This window comes from Parasteatoda tepidariorum, chromosome 8 (assembly GCF_043381705.1).
Source record: "Parasteatoda tepidariorum isolate YZ-2023 chromosome 8, CAS_Ptep_4.0, whole genome shotgun sequence".
NCBI lineage: Eukaryota > Metazoa > Arthropoda > Arachnida > Araneae > Theridiidae > Parasteatoda > Parasteatoda tepidariorum.
This window is the reverse complement of record NC_092211.1, coordinates 16,428,993-16,446,761: the sequence shown is the minus strand read 5'-3', so window position 1 is coordinate 16,446,761 and position 17,769 is coordinate 16,428,993. Positions and strand designations below refer to the sequence as shown.

The window sequence follows — 17,769 nt, the reverse complement described above, 5'->3', positions numbered from 1 at the left end:
ACCAGAAAAAGTCTAACTTATTTTTACAAAGAGAAAGATGCAAAGTTATCATATCTTTGCTTGCGATCTCCGAGATCTGTGGACACAGTGACGTCATGAGGAGGGAAATCGTAGCTTCAGCTCTAAGAGCGGAGTGAACTAGCCCTTCTATTCTCTTTAGCCCTGGTTGAAACCTGTGATTAATCTGTGATGTGTGACTGAGGTGAGCTGACTTCTTTTTAAACAAAAAATACTTTTCTTCAAAGTTTCATTTCCATGGCCAAAACAAAACTACAATCCCTTCCATAACAGGTGGTCTTTTTTTTACCTCAAGTGCCTACTTTTGAATCATAAAGTACCTACGACTTCCACAAGTTTCTCTTTCTCATTGTACATAAAAAATATCATATTTGTACTTGTTACTCGATGTACAGTTCATTGTTCTGAAATTTTAATACTATTTCAATAACAGATTTTCTAGTTGTTAAATGTGGTTGCCAACGACTTTGTAACTTCACATTATCCTGGTTTAGAAATTTAAAGAAGAAACATATTTACCCGGATAATGTTTAAAATATTTCTAGTATCAAAAAGATAATTTTTTTAATCATATAATATAATTATCTATCAATTTATGAAGTTTATAAACTTAAAGAAGCATTTCTCAGATATTGCTTGTAACAATTCTAGTATCAAAAAGGTAATTTTTTTAAGCATGTTATATAATGATCGATCAATTTATGAATAAGTTTATTAACTTAAAGAAGCATCATTTCCCAGATATTGTTCAAAATAAATTCTAGTATCAAAGGGACATTTTTTATTCAAGTGATAAAAATTATCCTCCAGTTAATGAATTACAAATTTAAAGAAGATACAATATTTTCGGGACGATGTTGAAAATTTAATAATTAAAATTCAATTCTAATATCAAAGTAAAATTCCATTTCAGTACAAAAAAAGAAATATATTGCTAAATATCTTAGCATATTTATAAGCTAAAATTATATTCCAATTTGCGATTTAAAAGAAGAAATTTTTTTTCTGGATAGACTTAAAATGATTCGAGTATCAAAAAGAAAGAGTGTTTCATTCATATACAAAAATTTAAAAAAAAAAATCAGTTTTAGAAATAAAAACTTAAAGAAGAAACATCGTTACCCGTTTAACGTTCAAAATAATTCTAATATCAAAAAGATAATTTTATTGATTCTATAATTATCTAGCAATTTATGAATAAGTTTAGAAGCTTAAAGAAGCATCATTTCCCAGATATTATTTAAAATAATTCTAGTTTCAAGAAGACATTTTTTATTCATGTGATAAAAATTATCTTCCAGTTAATGAATTTCAAATTTAAAGAAGATACATTTTCGGGATGATGATAATTTAATAATTAAAATTCAACTCTAATATCAAAAAGTAAAACTCCACTCAAATAAAAGAAAAAGATATTGCTAAATATCTTAGGATATTTATATGCTAAAATTATATTCCAAATTGTGATTTAGAAGTTTAAAGAAGAAACATCTTTTTCTGGATAGATTAAAAATGATTCTATTATCAAAAAGAGATATTTCATTCATATACTAAAATTATCCATAAGTTTTTGAGTCAGAAATTTAAAAAAAAGAACATTTTCGGATAGATGCTTAAAAAAGTTCAAGATTGAAAAAGAAAAGTAATTTTTTAATGCTCATGGGCTTAAATTATTTTTCAAATTAGGAATAACAAATCTAAGGAAGAAACCTCATTTTTCTGACAATATTAAAAATAATTATTGTTAAAAAGAGTACTCTTTTGACATTATAATACTCTGTTAGTTATCCTTTAATCATTGAATTACAAATTTAAAGAACAATAACTTTTTGGCAATATTAAAAATGATTAGAAAACTAAAACGAAAGTTTTCTTTGTAGTTAAGATTCTCCACGTATTTCTTAATTACAAATTTGTTTTATAACTACAAATTTTAAGAAATAGCGTAATTTTCGTATAATATTGAAATGGGTAGCAATATCGAAAAGTTTTTTTTTTCTTTTGTATCCATATGCAAAAACTATTCATCAATGTGCGAATTACAAATAATTTTTATCAATAACAAAACTTAAAAAAAATGCTATTCCTTAGTTAATACTTGTATTCTTGCATGGAAATATAAAAAAAACTTTCTCGAGCTAAAATTAGCCTCTAAACACAATGTTTCTGAACAAAATAAAATTTATTAAATACGAATTTAGATTTTCCAAACATAAATAAAACTTCTTGCAAATAAAGTGAAACATTGTCTAAATTTAATGAAAAACTTTACAAATAAAACATTTTTGGAATTAAAAGAAATATTATAAAAATCCATTAAAAAAGTTCGTAAATCGAATCTTATATAATTTGAATTGTGCATTTTTTTTAATTAAAACTGTTTCAATAACAAAATATTCAGTTTGATTTATGAAAGAGTTAATGTAAAAAATAACTGATTCATAGAACGCCTGATTTAAAGCAAAAAATTCACTCATGCTAATTGAATACCAGATTTTTTAAAAATAATTATGAGCTTAATATAAATCGTGTTTTAATAAAGGTTTACTTATTACTAAAAACGTATTACTGCTACCTTTTTTTAATATAAATAGTCTTTATAAAACTTGTTTTAGCAGAAAATATTTAAAAATGTTTAAATGAGGAAAAACTCAAAGGACTACTGAATTCCATTAGAATTCTTCTTAATTAGAAAAAATCTGTAATCTGTAAAATATCAAAACTTTTCTAATTATATTTATGTTTATGTAGCCTGCTTAGTTGAAAATCCCGTGTAGCAAATTCCAAAATTGGTCAAAATATGACATTGTTAAATATCGCATTGTTTTGTGTAACAATGCTATTTAATGTATAACAATCAACATTGTATAACAAACAGACAATATATAAATTTAATTGTTTAAAATTTTAATTAGTATGATCTTGATTTATAAACATTAGGTGAAGTAATTTCTCGATAGAACAAGTAGTTTCATTTTTTTTCTTTAATAGAAACGGCATACATTTTTAGTAATCACCATGTATTATTAATATGACCATTGACGCTATGAATATAACTATAATAATTGGAATAATAGCTCAGCAAGCCTAGTATTCCATTCCCTGATGTTTTTCAAGATAAGGCTTATTCATAACAACTTTTTTTTTATTTTTAATATTAACTAGGTCGATTAAAGTAAAATTTGTTTCATAAAAATGATTAATTAAATAAAAGTTTTATTTTTCTTTGGTTATCATTATCATGGAAAAGATAAAATAGAAAGCGACAATGAAAATAATGGGATATTCCTTAAAGAAAATTTTTCACTGTAAACAATCCCTACGTAAATTATACAAGTGTCATCTTTCAATCTTTGCCTTAATGCAATGTATTGTATACAATGCTGGTAACGTATTTAAAAAAAATCGTAAAAACCCAGACACTATCTAAAATTACTTATACGTTTCTTTAAGATATTTAAAATTACCAAACAATGTCTGAAAATTGATGATATAATTGTATTCATACTAAGTAAAATAAGTACAGAAATATAATTTTTTCTCTGTACCACTCTTGTTTCATTTTAACTGTATAAATTAAATAGTTAGAAAATGTTTTTTTTTAATTATGCATTTATTGTAAGAAATATATTATAAAAGTGTTTTTGAAATTATGTGTCTACTAAGCTGAAGTCCTGGGCAACCACAAATTAGAATTATTTTCTCATTTCTAAAATCTCTAATTCTTCAATTCCTTCCTCTAATCGCAAGTGTTTTTAATCTGACATTCAATTATTTTTACAAAGAATAAAAAACAATCATTTTTCTAAGCTTTGTCTGTTAAGAAACATTCTTCTGCTGTAAAAATAAAGCAAAATTTATGATTCTGTTAAGAATGTCTGTTCTGGTTTTTGAAAATGATCCACACACTAGAAATTTAGCCCAAGAAGTGTATAATAACAAGCTTTAAAAGAAGACAAGTATTATTGCACATTTTTATGCCATATTAACTTGATATTACTCATACTTGATAGAAACCTTACTTTTCAGTTTGAATTTTCAAAAATTTATTAAAATGAGATAAATTTTAGAGAGTATATATAACAATAGATGCATTTTTACAGTTTGGTTATGCTTACTCACAGATAAAAACTCATATTTTATCATTTTTTATTTATTTAAAAAACAGTAATATTGCATTTTAAATTAAATACACTACAATAGGCTATTTTTATAATTTGAACCTTTAATAAGCAGTTTGTTTCTTTCCTCTCCAAACATATAATCAAAACTTATTTTTATACATTTAATTTTAAAAATCGAACAATTTTATTGAAAGCATAATATTATAAAATTTTGCATGAAATATATAAAAATGGCTAAATTTGTATGTTTTTTATTTTATTAATTTACTATCTTTCTGGTATCAAACAAAGTAATGCATTTGCTTGCACTAATTTTATTGAAGGCTAAGCAAAGCTATGCGGTTGACGTAAATAAATTTCCTCGCAATGAAGATATCCGAGCAGTATTAACATTTATACAGAAATCAACAGTTGAGATTTTGTTGTGCTTTCTTACCAGAAGAAATAAAATGGGCAGAGACCGGCTGTTTTCTACAACACAGAATTTAAATTGATTGGATTTCTGAAAACAGATGCCATAAACTCATTTTCGAATAGCTGATTAGAAGAATCAGGTAAGTGACATTTTAGTGTTTGAGTAAATGAGCGTTAAAGTTTTTCCTCGTTTTTATTTCCCTCAATCTTTAATGTTTTTAATATATTTGTGAAGACCTAACTCATAAAATATTTGCGGTATATTTATTTGACTAACTCTTTTATAAAGGAGGATTTTTAATGATCTTTCGAATATATTTTTGAATTTATAATTATTAAAAATTAAACCAAAAGATTTATTATACGTAAATTTAAAAACTTGCAATATTTAGTCAATAAAAATTATATTAGTTTAAACTGAATTAGTCATGCATAATGTAAATAAATTAACAAGAAACAATGAACAAACTATAAGTCCAACAGCTTTATTTACAATTCAAAATATAAAGGCAAACAAAAAAATAAGAGGACATCAGCGATTTTTTGTGCACAGATCGAAGTTTAAAAAAAAAGACAAACAATAATTTATTTACATTTTTTTAAAATAAAAACAAAGATCTTGATGTCATTGTTATTTACATGGAATGTTTCAGTCTTACCAACAATGAAAGACGCTTCATGGAATGTCAAAATAAAACAATTAAATAAAGGCACACTGATTTAGCAATAAAGGAAGATTCAATTAGTTAAGCTATTTCAGAGAAGTACATTCAATAAATTAAAAATATTTTTATTTATACGAGAGGACACAGAATGTTAAGTACACTTTGGTAAAATGTTCTTGGTAAACATTGAGTAAATGCATGTAATTATTCCAAATTCTGAAATATATGCTAAATAAGCTATTTATGTATCATATATTCTGCCTATGCTAATTTATCAAGTTTTTAAACTTTAAATATAATTATTTAGTCTGCAAAAATCAAAATTCCAGGTGAAAAAAATTAAATTATTTAATTGGTGTTTTTACAAGGGTACGCTTTACAGTGTTTCAGGGAAATTTTGCCGTAGACACATTTACCGTACCAAAAGCAAAAATAATGAAATTAAAGAATTTTATATTTTGATGCTAGCAACAGAGAGATATCTGATATAAAGTTTCTTAAGCAGTAGATTATCTGATAAAATTTCCATTAAATAGCTTTATTTTTTTTTTGATAAAAATTTTTTAAACTGTGAATTTTTTGATAAAAATTTTCCAGAACAATCTCTTATTTCTCCTAAATAGTAGTTTTTTTATGATAAAACTTCTATTAAACAGTGGATTTTTATTAAAATTTCTCTTAAACAGTGCATTCTTTGATAAAATTTTAACCAAACAAGTGGACTTGTCAATAAAATTTCCTCTAAACCAAGAGTTTTCTTTCACCAGTTTTAAACCCATAACAACCTATTGCTTATTATTGCTGAATTACATTAAATGTTTGCTAAAAATCTTTCAGAGTTAAAATTTAAATAATTTTTATAATTTTAAGAAAGTTGAATTATTAAAATTTTTTAGTAATAACATGATAAACATAATGATACAAAAATATAGAAACATAATTTCAACCAAAATACATGTTTGTGTTATACATACATATGTGTATATAAGATTTCTAAAAACAGTGCTGTCTTTAACCAATAAAGAACAAGATATTTAAATGCATGTATTTTTATTACATTGAGTTTATACAATACATGCAATTATTTTTTTAAGTGTTTTTCGGAATTTATAAAAATATTAATTCTGCTTTCATAGTTTTTTCTTTAACGTATACATTGCCTACAATGCTTAAAGTGAAGTTGATAAAGGTTAAAACTACTTTTAACATTATTTTTTAACTTACACAACCTGTCGCATTCCATTCATACAATATAATTCATTCATTTCACAACTATTGGTTGATTTTTAAGACTACTTTAAAAATAAATTTAAATACCTTCAAGTACTTCATGAATACCACATTTTTTTCTCCAGGTAACAGTTAATGCAACTGAAAATAAATTACCTAACTCTAAAAGAAGTAACAATGAAAGAATATATTTTGAAAATTTAAGCAAAATGAAGAGATAAATAATAAATTATGTGTATAAAATATGTACAAATTAAAATCAACAAACACCAGAATTGTTGTATAAAAATAGGTTAACATACACAAAAAAAAAACACAAACATTTTGATTTTAAAGGATTTTGGCACTGAAGATGAGAAATGGAATGTAGTTTACCGTTTCAGTTAAAAATTGTAAGAACCTTTTTCGAAAAAAATAACACAGACTTAATAAATAAAGTTAATTTAAATTTTTTTTAATATTCACAAACAAAGCTGCCAATATTATCTGCCATTTCTTAGTTATCATTTAATATTTATTGATGGTAAATTAATACTTATTCATCACAAATTTTTAATACTTCTCATTTAAACTTAGTAATGAATAATTCTAATTTGTTAAACATCAAATTGTCTTAAATAATGGGGGGAAAAAATTCAGACTCGTACTTTAAATTTGGGTCAAAAATCATAAGAATGTTTAATTAAGAAATAAAACTGTTATAATAAATAAATTTAATTTTAAAAAAAGCAAAATTAACAAACAAAACTGATTATAAGAACTGCCATCACTTATTATCACTAGTTACCCTTATTGTAATATAAGAATATGAATTCATAACAAAATTTTATTTATTATTCAAATTTCATTATGCATACTTGTCGAAATTAGACATAATACATATCAAAATCAGATTATCATAAATAACAAAAAAAGTTCAGATTTCTTTACTTTATATTGCGCTCATGAAAAGCTGCTTAATTCAAAAAATGTAAAATACATAAAGTTACTAAACTTATCTGATACTTATTATCTCTAAGGTTATCGTTTTGCAAAATAAGAATTTTGCACATTTTAAATACTTATTGGGCAAACTTTATAATGAATCATTTTTATTATTATTCATTTCCTCATAATCACTTATTATTTGTCGAAAAATAAATATCAACAAACAACATTACTTTGCAAGGTCTTACTCTAAAACTTAATGTAAGTTAATTAAAACTATTGCATTTTTTAACAAATTGTAATCATTTCAACATGTTTAGGCTTATTTTTAAATTGAACAGTTGAAATGGTTGTCAGAAAATTAAAAACTAATTTCAAAATTCGGCAGCTCTGAACACATCTCACAAAGCGATTGCTACAAATTACCTCTCTCAGTTTCGCTGGAAAGCTAACTAAAAGAAAGCCTTCAGTATTCACAAAATATTTGAAAATTATTCTAAATGGAATGTCATTCATGAAGTAAATTAAGTAGAATGGAAGATGTCACAGTCACAAACAATTATTTACAGTATGAACAAAACAATTATGAACGAACAAAATAATTATGAAGATCCTAAGTGAAGGAGTAAGTGGATGAAAGTGCATTTAATATTCTAAACAATATATCAACATGTTGTGAAAAAAAAACTAGTGTTATTTTAATTTAAAAGTTCCATAATGACAGTCTTAGTAATATATTTTAGAAACTTTGTGAAAAATTCAAGTATAAACAGGGATGCCACTTAAATCTGGAAACAAAAAATTACTATACATAATACACAATATATTTAGAGGAAACACACAATCACCGTGGTCAGGTGTGAGTTATATTAGGCAATCTATACTAGTATCAATTGCTGGAGAAACTAAAAGAAATAAAGAACAGCTTAACACACTTAAAACTTAAAATGCTATAGTAAATGAAACATCCTTAAATATCCCATAAATTACACATTGAGAAGTCTTTTTTAATTAAAAAANATCGTTTTGCAAAATAAGAATTTTGCACATTTTAAAGACTTATTGCGCAAACTTTATAATGAATCATTTTTATTATTATTCATTTCATCATAATCACTTAATAAAGTAATGTTTATTTTTTGACAAATAATAAGCTTTAAAGTAAGACCTTGTAAACTTAATAATGTAAGTTAATTATAATTATTTCAACATGTTTAGGCTTATTTTTAAATTGAACAGTTGAAATGGTTGTCAGAAAATTAAAAACTAATTTCAAAATTCGGCAGCTCTGAACACATCTCACAAAGCGATTACTACAAATTACCTCTCTCAGTTTTGCTGGAAAGCTAACTAAAAGAAAGCCTTCAGTATTCACAAAATATTCGAAAATTATTCTAAATGGAATGTCATTCATGAAGTAAATTAAGTAGAATGGAAGATGTCACAGTCACAAACAATTATTTACAGTATGAACAAAATAATTATGAACATCCTACGTGAAGGAGTAAGTGGATGAAAGTGCATTTAATATTCTAAACAATATATCAACATGCTGTGAAAAAAAAACTAGTGTTATTTTAATCTAGAAGTTCCATAATGACAGTCTTAGTAATATATTTTAGAAACTTTGCGAAAAATTCAAGTATAAACAGGGATGCCACCTAAATCTGGAAACAAAAACTTACTATACATAATACACAATATATTCAGAGGAAACACACAATCACTGTGGTCAGGTGTGAGTTATATTAGGCAATCTATACTCGTATCAATTGCTGGAGAAATTAAATAAATAAAGAACAGCTTAACACACTTAAAATTTAAAATGCTATAGTAAATGAAACATCCTTAAATATCCCATAAATTACACATTGAGAAGTCTTTTTTAAAAAAAAAAAAAAAATTAGAAATAAAATTCTCTGTATTTTCTCAGTTTGTAAGGAAAAACTCATAATTCCCTATTATTGCTTGTGATTTTTAAATTCCCTATATTTAATTTTCTCCCTGTATTATATATATTTCTTTTTGTGGAGTGGCAACCCAGACTTGGCTTAGAATCGTGAATCAATCTTTAAGTGATAAAAATATTATCTAACTCGGACTATTACAAAAATTATATACTAAGGGCAGTCATTATGGACCACTAGAAAACAAGATATTGGTTCAATGGAAAGTGTAGACATGGTGGGCTTTAATGTCAATCATCACAAAATCTTTTTAATGCTCACATATTTTCTTCATCCACTTATAAACAGAGTAAGCTTCAACATATGAAAAATTATCAGTAAAAATCCTTCTTTAAGTGATATCACACAGATGTCTCATTACTTTCCCTAAAAAAATATATATAATTTTTAATTAGAAAATTATTTTTATGGAATATGTTTACTTTTGTGACTTTACAATATAAGAAAACAATTAGAGTAAAAACTACATCACATGGAATTGAGAAGTTGATAAAAATATTTAAACAAAACTTGCTGCTTCTTTTTGTGAAATTCAATGGTAAGGCAATGGACTATATCCAGAGCAAGTTTATTGAAAGTGAGTTTTGTAATAAAATACATTAAATTCCTTCTCATTTTTTTAATGTTTATGTTGTTAATTATTGAATTTCTAGAATTTTGGAATGATCTGTTTGAGAAAGTTTGACAACTGTATATAAACACTCTTTGTATTCTTTCACTTATTTAATCTATGTTAAACAATGGAAGTTTTTCTTTTTTAAATTTATTGTAAGTTTTAAAACAAACATGAGTTAGAATTAATGTAAAAATTAATATTCATAAATAAATAAACAATTATAAATTAAACTAGATTAAAAAATTTTATTTTAAAAAACATATGGAGTCCTATGTTATGGCAATGTAAGAAAATAATCACATTTAAAATAAATAGCTAGAGTTTAATTTTCAGAGGGGAAAAAAATAAATTTCGAACTTTTAAAGCAAAACAATTATCATTAATAAAGATAAATATTGAATAATAAAAAAATTTAATGTTCATACAGTTTTTCAAGAAAAAGTAAAACTTTATTACAAAAGTAGACACTGTTTTCCCTGTCAATTCAAAATAAAAAAAGTTTAAAGAACTGGTTATTTATTTATCTTGAAAATAGCACCATAGATAAAGTTAAATTATAACTTACTTCACCTGTTATCCAAATGTAAGCATTTTGAAAGAAAAATTCATATTAGAATAAGTTTCGAGTAAAAGCACAAATTAGGAAATATAACATTGAAAAACAAATGAATCTGTTATTTTCAAAAGTTTGCCCTTTTTCAAATAATCAATTCAAATGTTTTCATCCAAAAAAAAAAGTGATTTACTTACTCAGATTCTGATGAAACTTCAGCAGTTGTCAACTGAGGCAAAACAACTTTCTTTCCTTCAACAGCAGAAGCGACATTGGTATTGGTCTCTTTCTCCGAGTCTTGGTCTCCCCCTGCAGAAGGGGTTGTCGGAATATTTAAGTCCTTATTTACATTATTCACACTTGAATGAAGACTGTCACATCGTTCAGGAACAGGTAGTTGTTCTGGGCTTGACACTTCATCTGAAAAATAGATGATAATTTAAATTTTTTTGTTATATTATGATGCAGTAAGTAACTCTATTCTGGCAAAGTTACAAAATATAAAGGTAACTCAAGTTAGTAGGTCAGCAATGGGATTTATTATTATAAATTTAGGAAGAAAACTAGTTTGTTTAAAGAAATTAAATTGAAATTAAAAGCGAAATGAATACCTACAATTTTTCAAAAATAAATTGGCTTTAAAAAGTGTTACAGTGAAAATTTAACAAAGTAATACTTTTAAATAATTCAATCTCTAATATTCCATAAGAACTCATAATTAATTATAAATGAGGATAATTTAAATCAAAATAAATTATTACAAGTTATATGGGTTTAAAGTAAACAATATGAAAATTGCTATTTCTTAAAAACAATTTTTTACTTTTAATTTTTTTAACTTGAATCGATCAATTATTAACTATCATACTGGTCAATTTTATTTTCTTCAACTGTTCTCGAAAAAATGCTAACCCAGCTTTTAAAAAAGCTTTATATTTTTACTTTTAAAATAAAATGTCCCTGCTAAAGTAAACATTTATAGTTTAAACTATTAGCTTGGAACATGTAAATAATAAATCAATGTTCAAGACAGAATTATATTTTAATTTCAATTCTACTTAAAATTATGACCAAATTATTACATACTTCACAGATTTGGTTTTTGTCACTGAATAGAATTTTTTTAAAAAAAATTCTTACCTAGAAGTTCTGGAGTGAAATTAGGATCAAGGTATGAGGATATATCTTGCAGTCTTTGGGGAACAATTCCTCCTTTTTCCCTATTTGTGTTCCCTCTGCCCCAAGGCACTATGGGATCTCTTGTAGGAAGACCTACGGTTAAACCTATTCCCTCACTTGGTCCCACAGGAGTTGAAGGGATAATGTTGCGAGGTAATCCCCAGGAACTTGTGTATTGTGAATAGGGAGAAATGTTACTCCCTATGCTCCCTGGTGTAAGAGGTGGAAGATTAAAACCCTTCGTTGGAACTGAAAAATAATAAATCACACAATTAGTATTGATATTGATTTTTTAAAAAATATTTTTAATGAATAATAATTTTTTTAGAATATTTTTTGAATAACAAAACTTATTTTTGAAATTCAAATTTTTACTTTGAAATTTTTTTTACAGTGATATTATAGTTACCAAAATTTTTAGGTCTTCTAGAAGAAGTCTAAAATTCATTCAGGGAGAGGGGGTTAAAATCAAATTTTAGTTTCTTTTGAAAAACATAAATATAAAAAACTTTCAGTTTTATAATTCCAGGGGTGATTGTGAGCCCAAGTCAAAATTCCGGAAAATTTCGTGAGTTAAAAAGAAAGAAAACAGAAGAAAAAAAAACAGTTTAAATTGAAAAAAATTTAAACAAGGCTTTTTCCTTTTTCTCAATATTTNGTAATCATAAACCCAAAATTGGGTCAGATGTTCAAAGAACAAATAAAGATATGAAAGGTATTATTACTAGGAAGCTTAGCTTTCCAGAAACTTACATAAAAACTTTAATCTAACTTGGAAACTTCAAGTAGGTCACTTAAAGTTGGTGCAGAAAATTGAAAATATGTTTATTTGTTAATTAAGCTTAAAGTTTTTATGAAGACTTAAAATTTTTTATGCAAGGTATCCATAAGTAAAGTTTTCATGCAACATTATAATTTTTTTTACACTGTCTTTTTACATTTAAAAATTTCACATTATTTTATCCAAAAGGAGAAAGTAAACCCTGTGCTGTGTAGACTAAAGCAAAAAACAATGTTAAAGCACAAAAATAGACAGACTACAGTTTTTATTCTCTAAAACAAGAACCTTCCTCAGCGTCTGAACACCAAATGACAGTAAAAAAGTAAAGAGACAAACATATGCAAAGCCGTTTAACCAATAGGAATAGAGGAACAAGTTTGAATAAAGTAATAAAAAGAGTGAAACAGGTGTGAGGAGATTTTACAGAAATCTCAGAGAGCAAAAGATTAAAATAGAATAGATTTCAAAACATGAGGAAAGGGTAGGATACAGAGAAGATGATTAACAAAATTATTAGAATTTTTCAAAATATGGAACGATTTTCAGAAATCAAGCTTGGTAGATGAAGAGCAGTATTAAATAATTTTAGTAGAAAAAAACTCAAACCTCTGATTAGGATTCCAACTATGTAAAGCAGTGGCAGATAATTTAATATCATGATTTTGGACACATTTTACACGTTTCTTAAAATCAAAATTTATGGGTATTTTTAGTTTCTCTAAAGTACACAAGTATCATATTGGCTAGAATTTTTATGACTATTCCAGCTATTTAAGATTTTTAATTTATTCAAAATCTTAGCAATTTGGTGATTGATTTTCAGATAAGGTAAAACAATCAAATAGCTAAAATTTGAATTCGAGAGTTAACTGGATCATTTTGCTAATTTTCCGTCATTTGGTGTTAAGACACCAAGGAAGGTCCCTCATGTTAGAGATCCTAAACCATAAGAGCACCTAATCTACCAAAGTTTGTCTATTTCTGTAGTTTTGCACTTAATTTATGCTTTTTGCTTTATCAAACAGTTTAATATTTGTGGTTCTAAAATTTAAATTTATGGCCTCAAAAAATGATACATAAGGTAAAAATCAAGAAACATAAAAGATTTTTAATTAAACTAAAATAATTTTTTTGATACGTGGATATAAAATTTAAAAAACAAAAGTTGTGAGGGGATTGTTTGAGAAAAAAAATTTCCTTACCTATGTTAGTTCCATAAATATTTGTTTCAATAGTTATATTAGGTTTCGGTGGCACTTCTGTCAAAATATAAATAATCAAATATTAATTTTTTTTGGATACACATAAATAATAAATAAAAATTATTTTTCATTAAACATTAAAAAAGAAGAAAGTAAAAAATATAGTATTATTAAAAATTTTGCAATAGAATATTACATTAAAATTATACTCTAGCAAAGTAAGAATAGAATTTCCTTCAGATTTTTTCATTATATCACATTTAATGTATTAACATACTACTGTAATGGTTCAAATAATGAATTTTAAATATGCCTATATTTTCTGAAATAAAACACAAAAATACACTTCCTCTGATAAGAGCTTTTGAGAGATAAGGATTTTTGATTCTCAAATTGTAAAGCGTAATAAAAATTTTAATGTAGCAAAATTAACATTACGGGACTCAATTTTCCATTTCACGTTCGCCTTATTTTCATGTAATCTTTGTATCGATTTTTAGATTCAAAAATTTCTAAATGCATCAAGAAGGTATGTTTATCAGGGATGAGATTAGCCAAAACGCAAAAAAGCTGAATTTCCACGATAGTAAATTTTACGCAAGAGCAACCCTTTAATAATAAATTTAATAATAACAGTTTAAGGTAATAAATAATGTGTTGACATACAATTGTGTACTGATCTATTATTATATAAACGATTACATTGATTCTTAACATTTAGTGAAGAAAAAAAATTACCAATTGAAAAAATAAAGCTGGAAATTATATTTTTCCTCAGTTCACATAAGAGACAATTACTACTTGAAAAACTACCTGGTTTAGAAAATTAAAACTNTGATAAGAGCTTTTGAGAGATAAGGATTTTTGATTCTCAAATTGAGCGTAATAAAAATTTTAATGTAGCAAAATTAACATTACGGGACTCAATTTTCCATTTCACGTTCGCCTGATTTTCATGTCATCTTTGTATCGATTTTTAGATTCAAAAATTTCTAAATGCATCAAGAAGGTATGTTTATTCAAAGTAGATTTGTGTTTTAGATTTTGTAATTAAAAATGTATCCAAATGCAATGCACATTTAATAAAAAGTTAACAGAAAAATATTTCAAGATTTTGTCTCAATGAAATTATACTTATTCAGGAGTTTTTGTCCCTAGGTTTTATTCATCTGAGATTTTGTTTTAGAACTTAATAGACTGATTAATTAAAAACTAAATAATTAGATGTCAAAATCTTACAAAAGAATTTTCATAATATATAACAGCACTTAAAGAAATATGAAAACCTTAAAAAAATAGATTTGTTTGCATAAATATGTATTAAAATGCATTGTTTAGACTTAAATTTTTCTTGCAAGGAAATTCTTACAAAAGTTGATTGTCAGGACTTTTCAAAATAAAATCTAGCAAGGCTGTCAAAATCAAGGAGTCTCCAGACTAAAAGTGGGAGGTTTTCCTCTCCATATAACGTAAATGCGGGTTAGTTCCATAAAATAAAATCCTCCATGATAGCAAATTTCTTCCAATACTTGATTCAGGAGTTCCCTTGTCTTCTGGATTGGGTTCAAAATTACAATGTTACAGAGTAGACCATTGGTAGTCATAAACCCAAAATTTGGTCAGATGTTCAAACATGCTAATAAAATAAAAAACAAAATCTTCAAAAACAAATACCCATTTTGTTCCTTTCTGAAAATAAATTTTAAAAAAAATTCACATGCAACGTTTTTTGATATTGTCTTTCCTCATTTTAACATTTTCCTTGCATTTCTCAGTCGTTTGATTTTATTCTTAAAAGTCATGACACAGACATTAGCATTTTGGACAATGATGCTACATATCTAATTACATATTAACAAATATGCACATACCTGGTGGTGTTTTGGAAGATTTCTTTTTCCAAGTATCTCTACTATATTCATCTTCATCAGAAGAATGACTGGATGCTAAATCTAGGGAAGCATGATCCAGTGACAGATCACTTTCTGAATCAGAATCTTTTGCTCGTCGTCTGTTAATTTCACCAGTATCAGGATCTTGAAAGTTAAAAAATAAAAATCAATCATGAGAAAAAATTCACACTGTTTTTGTAAATTAACATTATAGTAAATTAACCTCCTTTAGAGCAATATGCCAATATTATTCTCAGATTTACAATTGTTATAATTATACTGAATGGGTAGTAAACTAGAACTTCCTTCAAACCATTAAGAGTTAAAATTTTTTAATGTCAACTTCTCAAATATTTTTAATTAACTAATGTTATATGTTGAAATCATGAATTTTTAAATCATAATATGTATAATATTGAAGATAATCATAGGGATAGTAATTTGTAATCATACAATTAATACCTACATTTTAGAAAGAATTTACATTTATATAAGGTATGTAATCAACAAAAAATTTTCATGTTCAGCATATTGAAATGTATGCAGTCTAATTTGTGTCAAAGAAATGTTAAAATAAATGAAATCTAATAATTAACTAGAGATAATTAGTGTGACATAAACATGGTGCATAGTCAGATTTTTAAACAAAAAATAAGCACCTTTTAAGTACTCTTTAAGTACTCAAAAAATATTTTTAATCACTTTCCAAAAAAAAAGCATAATTAGGATCTGTGCAGTAAGAAAAAATATTTTTTCTATCGTTTAAAGTTCTTAATTTATTAACATAAAATCAATAAAGTTCAAAAACTTTACATAATCATGATAAAATAACTAGTTTCCAATAAATATTGCAGAAAATATTGTAAAAAATGCATTTTTTTGTAATTTAGAACAAAAATTGACACAACAAAGAAAAAATCTCTTTTTTATAGAAAATTAAGCACTTTTTACAAACCCCAAACAAAAAAAGCACATTTAAGGGCTTTTAAAAAACGTAAATTAAAAATAAGCACCTTTAAGCACTTTTTAAAAACACTATGCACCCTGATAAATAGCTAAGCTAAGGAACATCTCGTAATAAATAAAACCAAGATTTGAAACCTTTAGAATCATTACATCAATGTTACACTCTCAGTAACTCAAAACTAGAATCTATTTCAACCATAAAGACAGCTTTTGAGATATTAACATCTTAACTTAGAACAAATGAAATTGAAGAATTAGAACTTAGGAGTCATTATACTAATTACCATCTGCAACTCGATGCTTGTGTCTATGTCGACCATAGAGATAGCCTTTACGAGATGATCTCCTCCTGGGTTCAGATCCAGCGACAGAAGTCGAAGTGGAAGTGTTTTTAAGATGAGAGTCAGAGCGGTAAGGACTGCTTGAGGTCTTGGTGGTAGAGCGGCTAGTGGTGGAGGATGTTGATATACCCATGTTACGTTGCAAAACATCAAAGGAAGAATTCTGGTATGCAAGTGCTGACCGCTACAAAAAGAACATTTATATTTCATTTAATGAGGAAAAACAAATTAAATATTTATCGATGAATTTAATAAAAAATGCCAATGATTGAAAACTGATGAGAAAAAGTGAACTAGTTTAGATTTAAAAAAAGATACCAAGATTCAGAAAAGGCAATATTAATCAAAAAGCTTGATAAATTGGCTCGGATGTTTTAAATGTTGACATGACAGATATGCAAAATTTTATTGATTAAAATATTTGTAAGACGCCCGGTGGCTGAGCGGTAGCTCTTCGCGCTTGTGCCACAGGTCCCTGGTTCGATCCTCGGGCCGGGCAAGGTTGACTCAGTCTTTCATCCCTTCAGTGGGTCGATAAATGAGTACCAAGCATGCTCGGGGACTAAACACTGGGGGTTCCGCTCTCAGCTGACCACCTGACCGGAACATCTGCTCCTGCACCCTAGAGCCCAAGGTCAAGAAAACTGAGATGGGCACAGTAGGCCTTGGCCCTCTATGGGCTGTCGCACCGCTGAGTTTAGTTTAAAATATTTGTAAAGGTTTATCTTTATTTCACAACAATGAGTAATAAAAAATGTGATAAATATACACAAATATGTTGAATATAATTTTTTTTTTTAAATTCAGAGTTTTTTCTTTCAACAAGAAAAAATAATTACCAAACATGATGCAACTAAGTAAATAAAATTTGTTATAATAAAAAAAGCAAAAATT

The 17,769-nt window shown here is 26.1% G+C and overlaps 1 protein-coding gene across 2 annotated transcripts in view; it reads right to left on the bottom strand.

Annotated features, from left to right (window-relative positions):
• Window positions 1-9,278: 9,278 nt before the first annotated feature.
• The window catches only part of LOC107454259 (Protocadherin-like wing polarity protein stan), a 399,719-nt gene continuing 391,228 nt past the window's right edge, over window positions 9,279-17,769 (bottom strand). For both annotated transcript variants that reach the window (XM_043041038.2, XM_043041047.2), the window contains 6 exons: window positions 16,819-17,059; window positions 15,548-15,712; window positions 13,677-13,733; window positions 11,655-11,942; window positions 10,712-10,934; window positions 9,279-9,711 (listed from right to left, as the gene is read on the bottom strand). In XM_043041038.2, coding sequence (XP_042896972.1) covers window positions 9,687-9,711; window positions 10,712-10,934; window positions 11,655-11,942; window positions 13,677-13,733; window positions 15,548-15,712; window positions 16,819-17,059 — 999 coding nt within the window. In that variant the 3' untranslated portion in view covers window positions 9,279-9,686. The remainder of the gene's footprint in view (window positions 9,712-10,711; window positions 10,935-11,654; window positions 11,943-13,676; window positions 13,734-15,547; window positions 15,713-16,818; window positions 17,060-17,769) is intronic.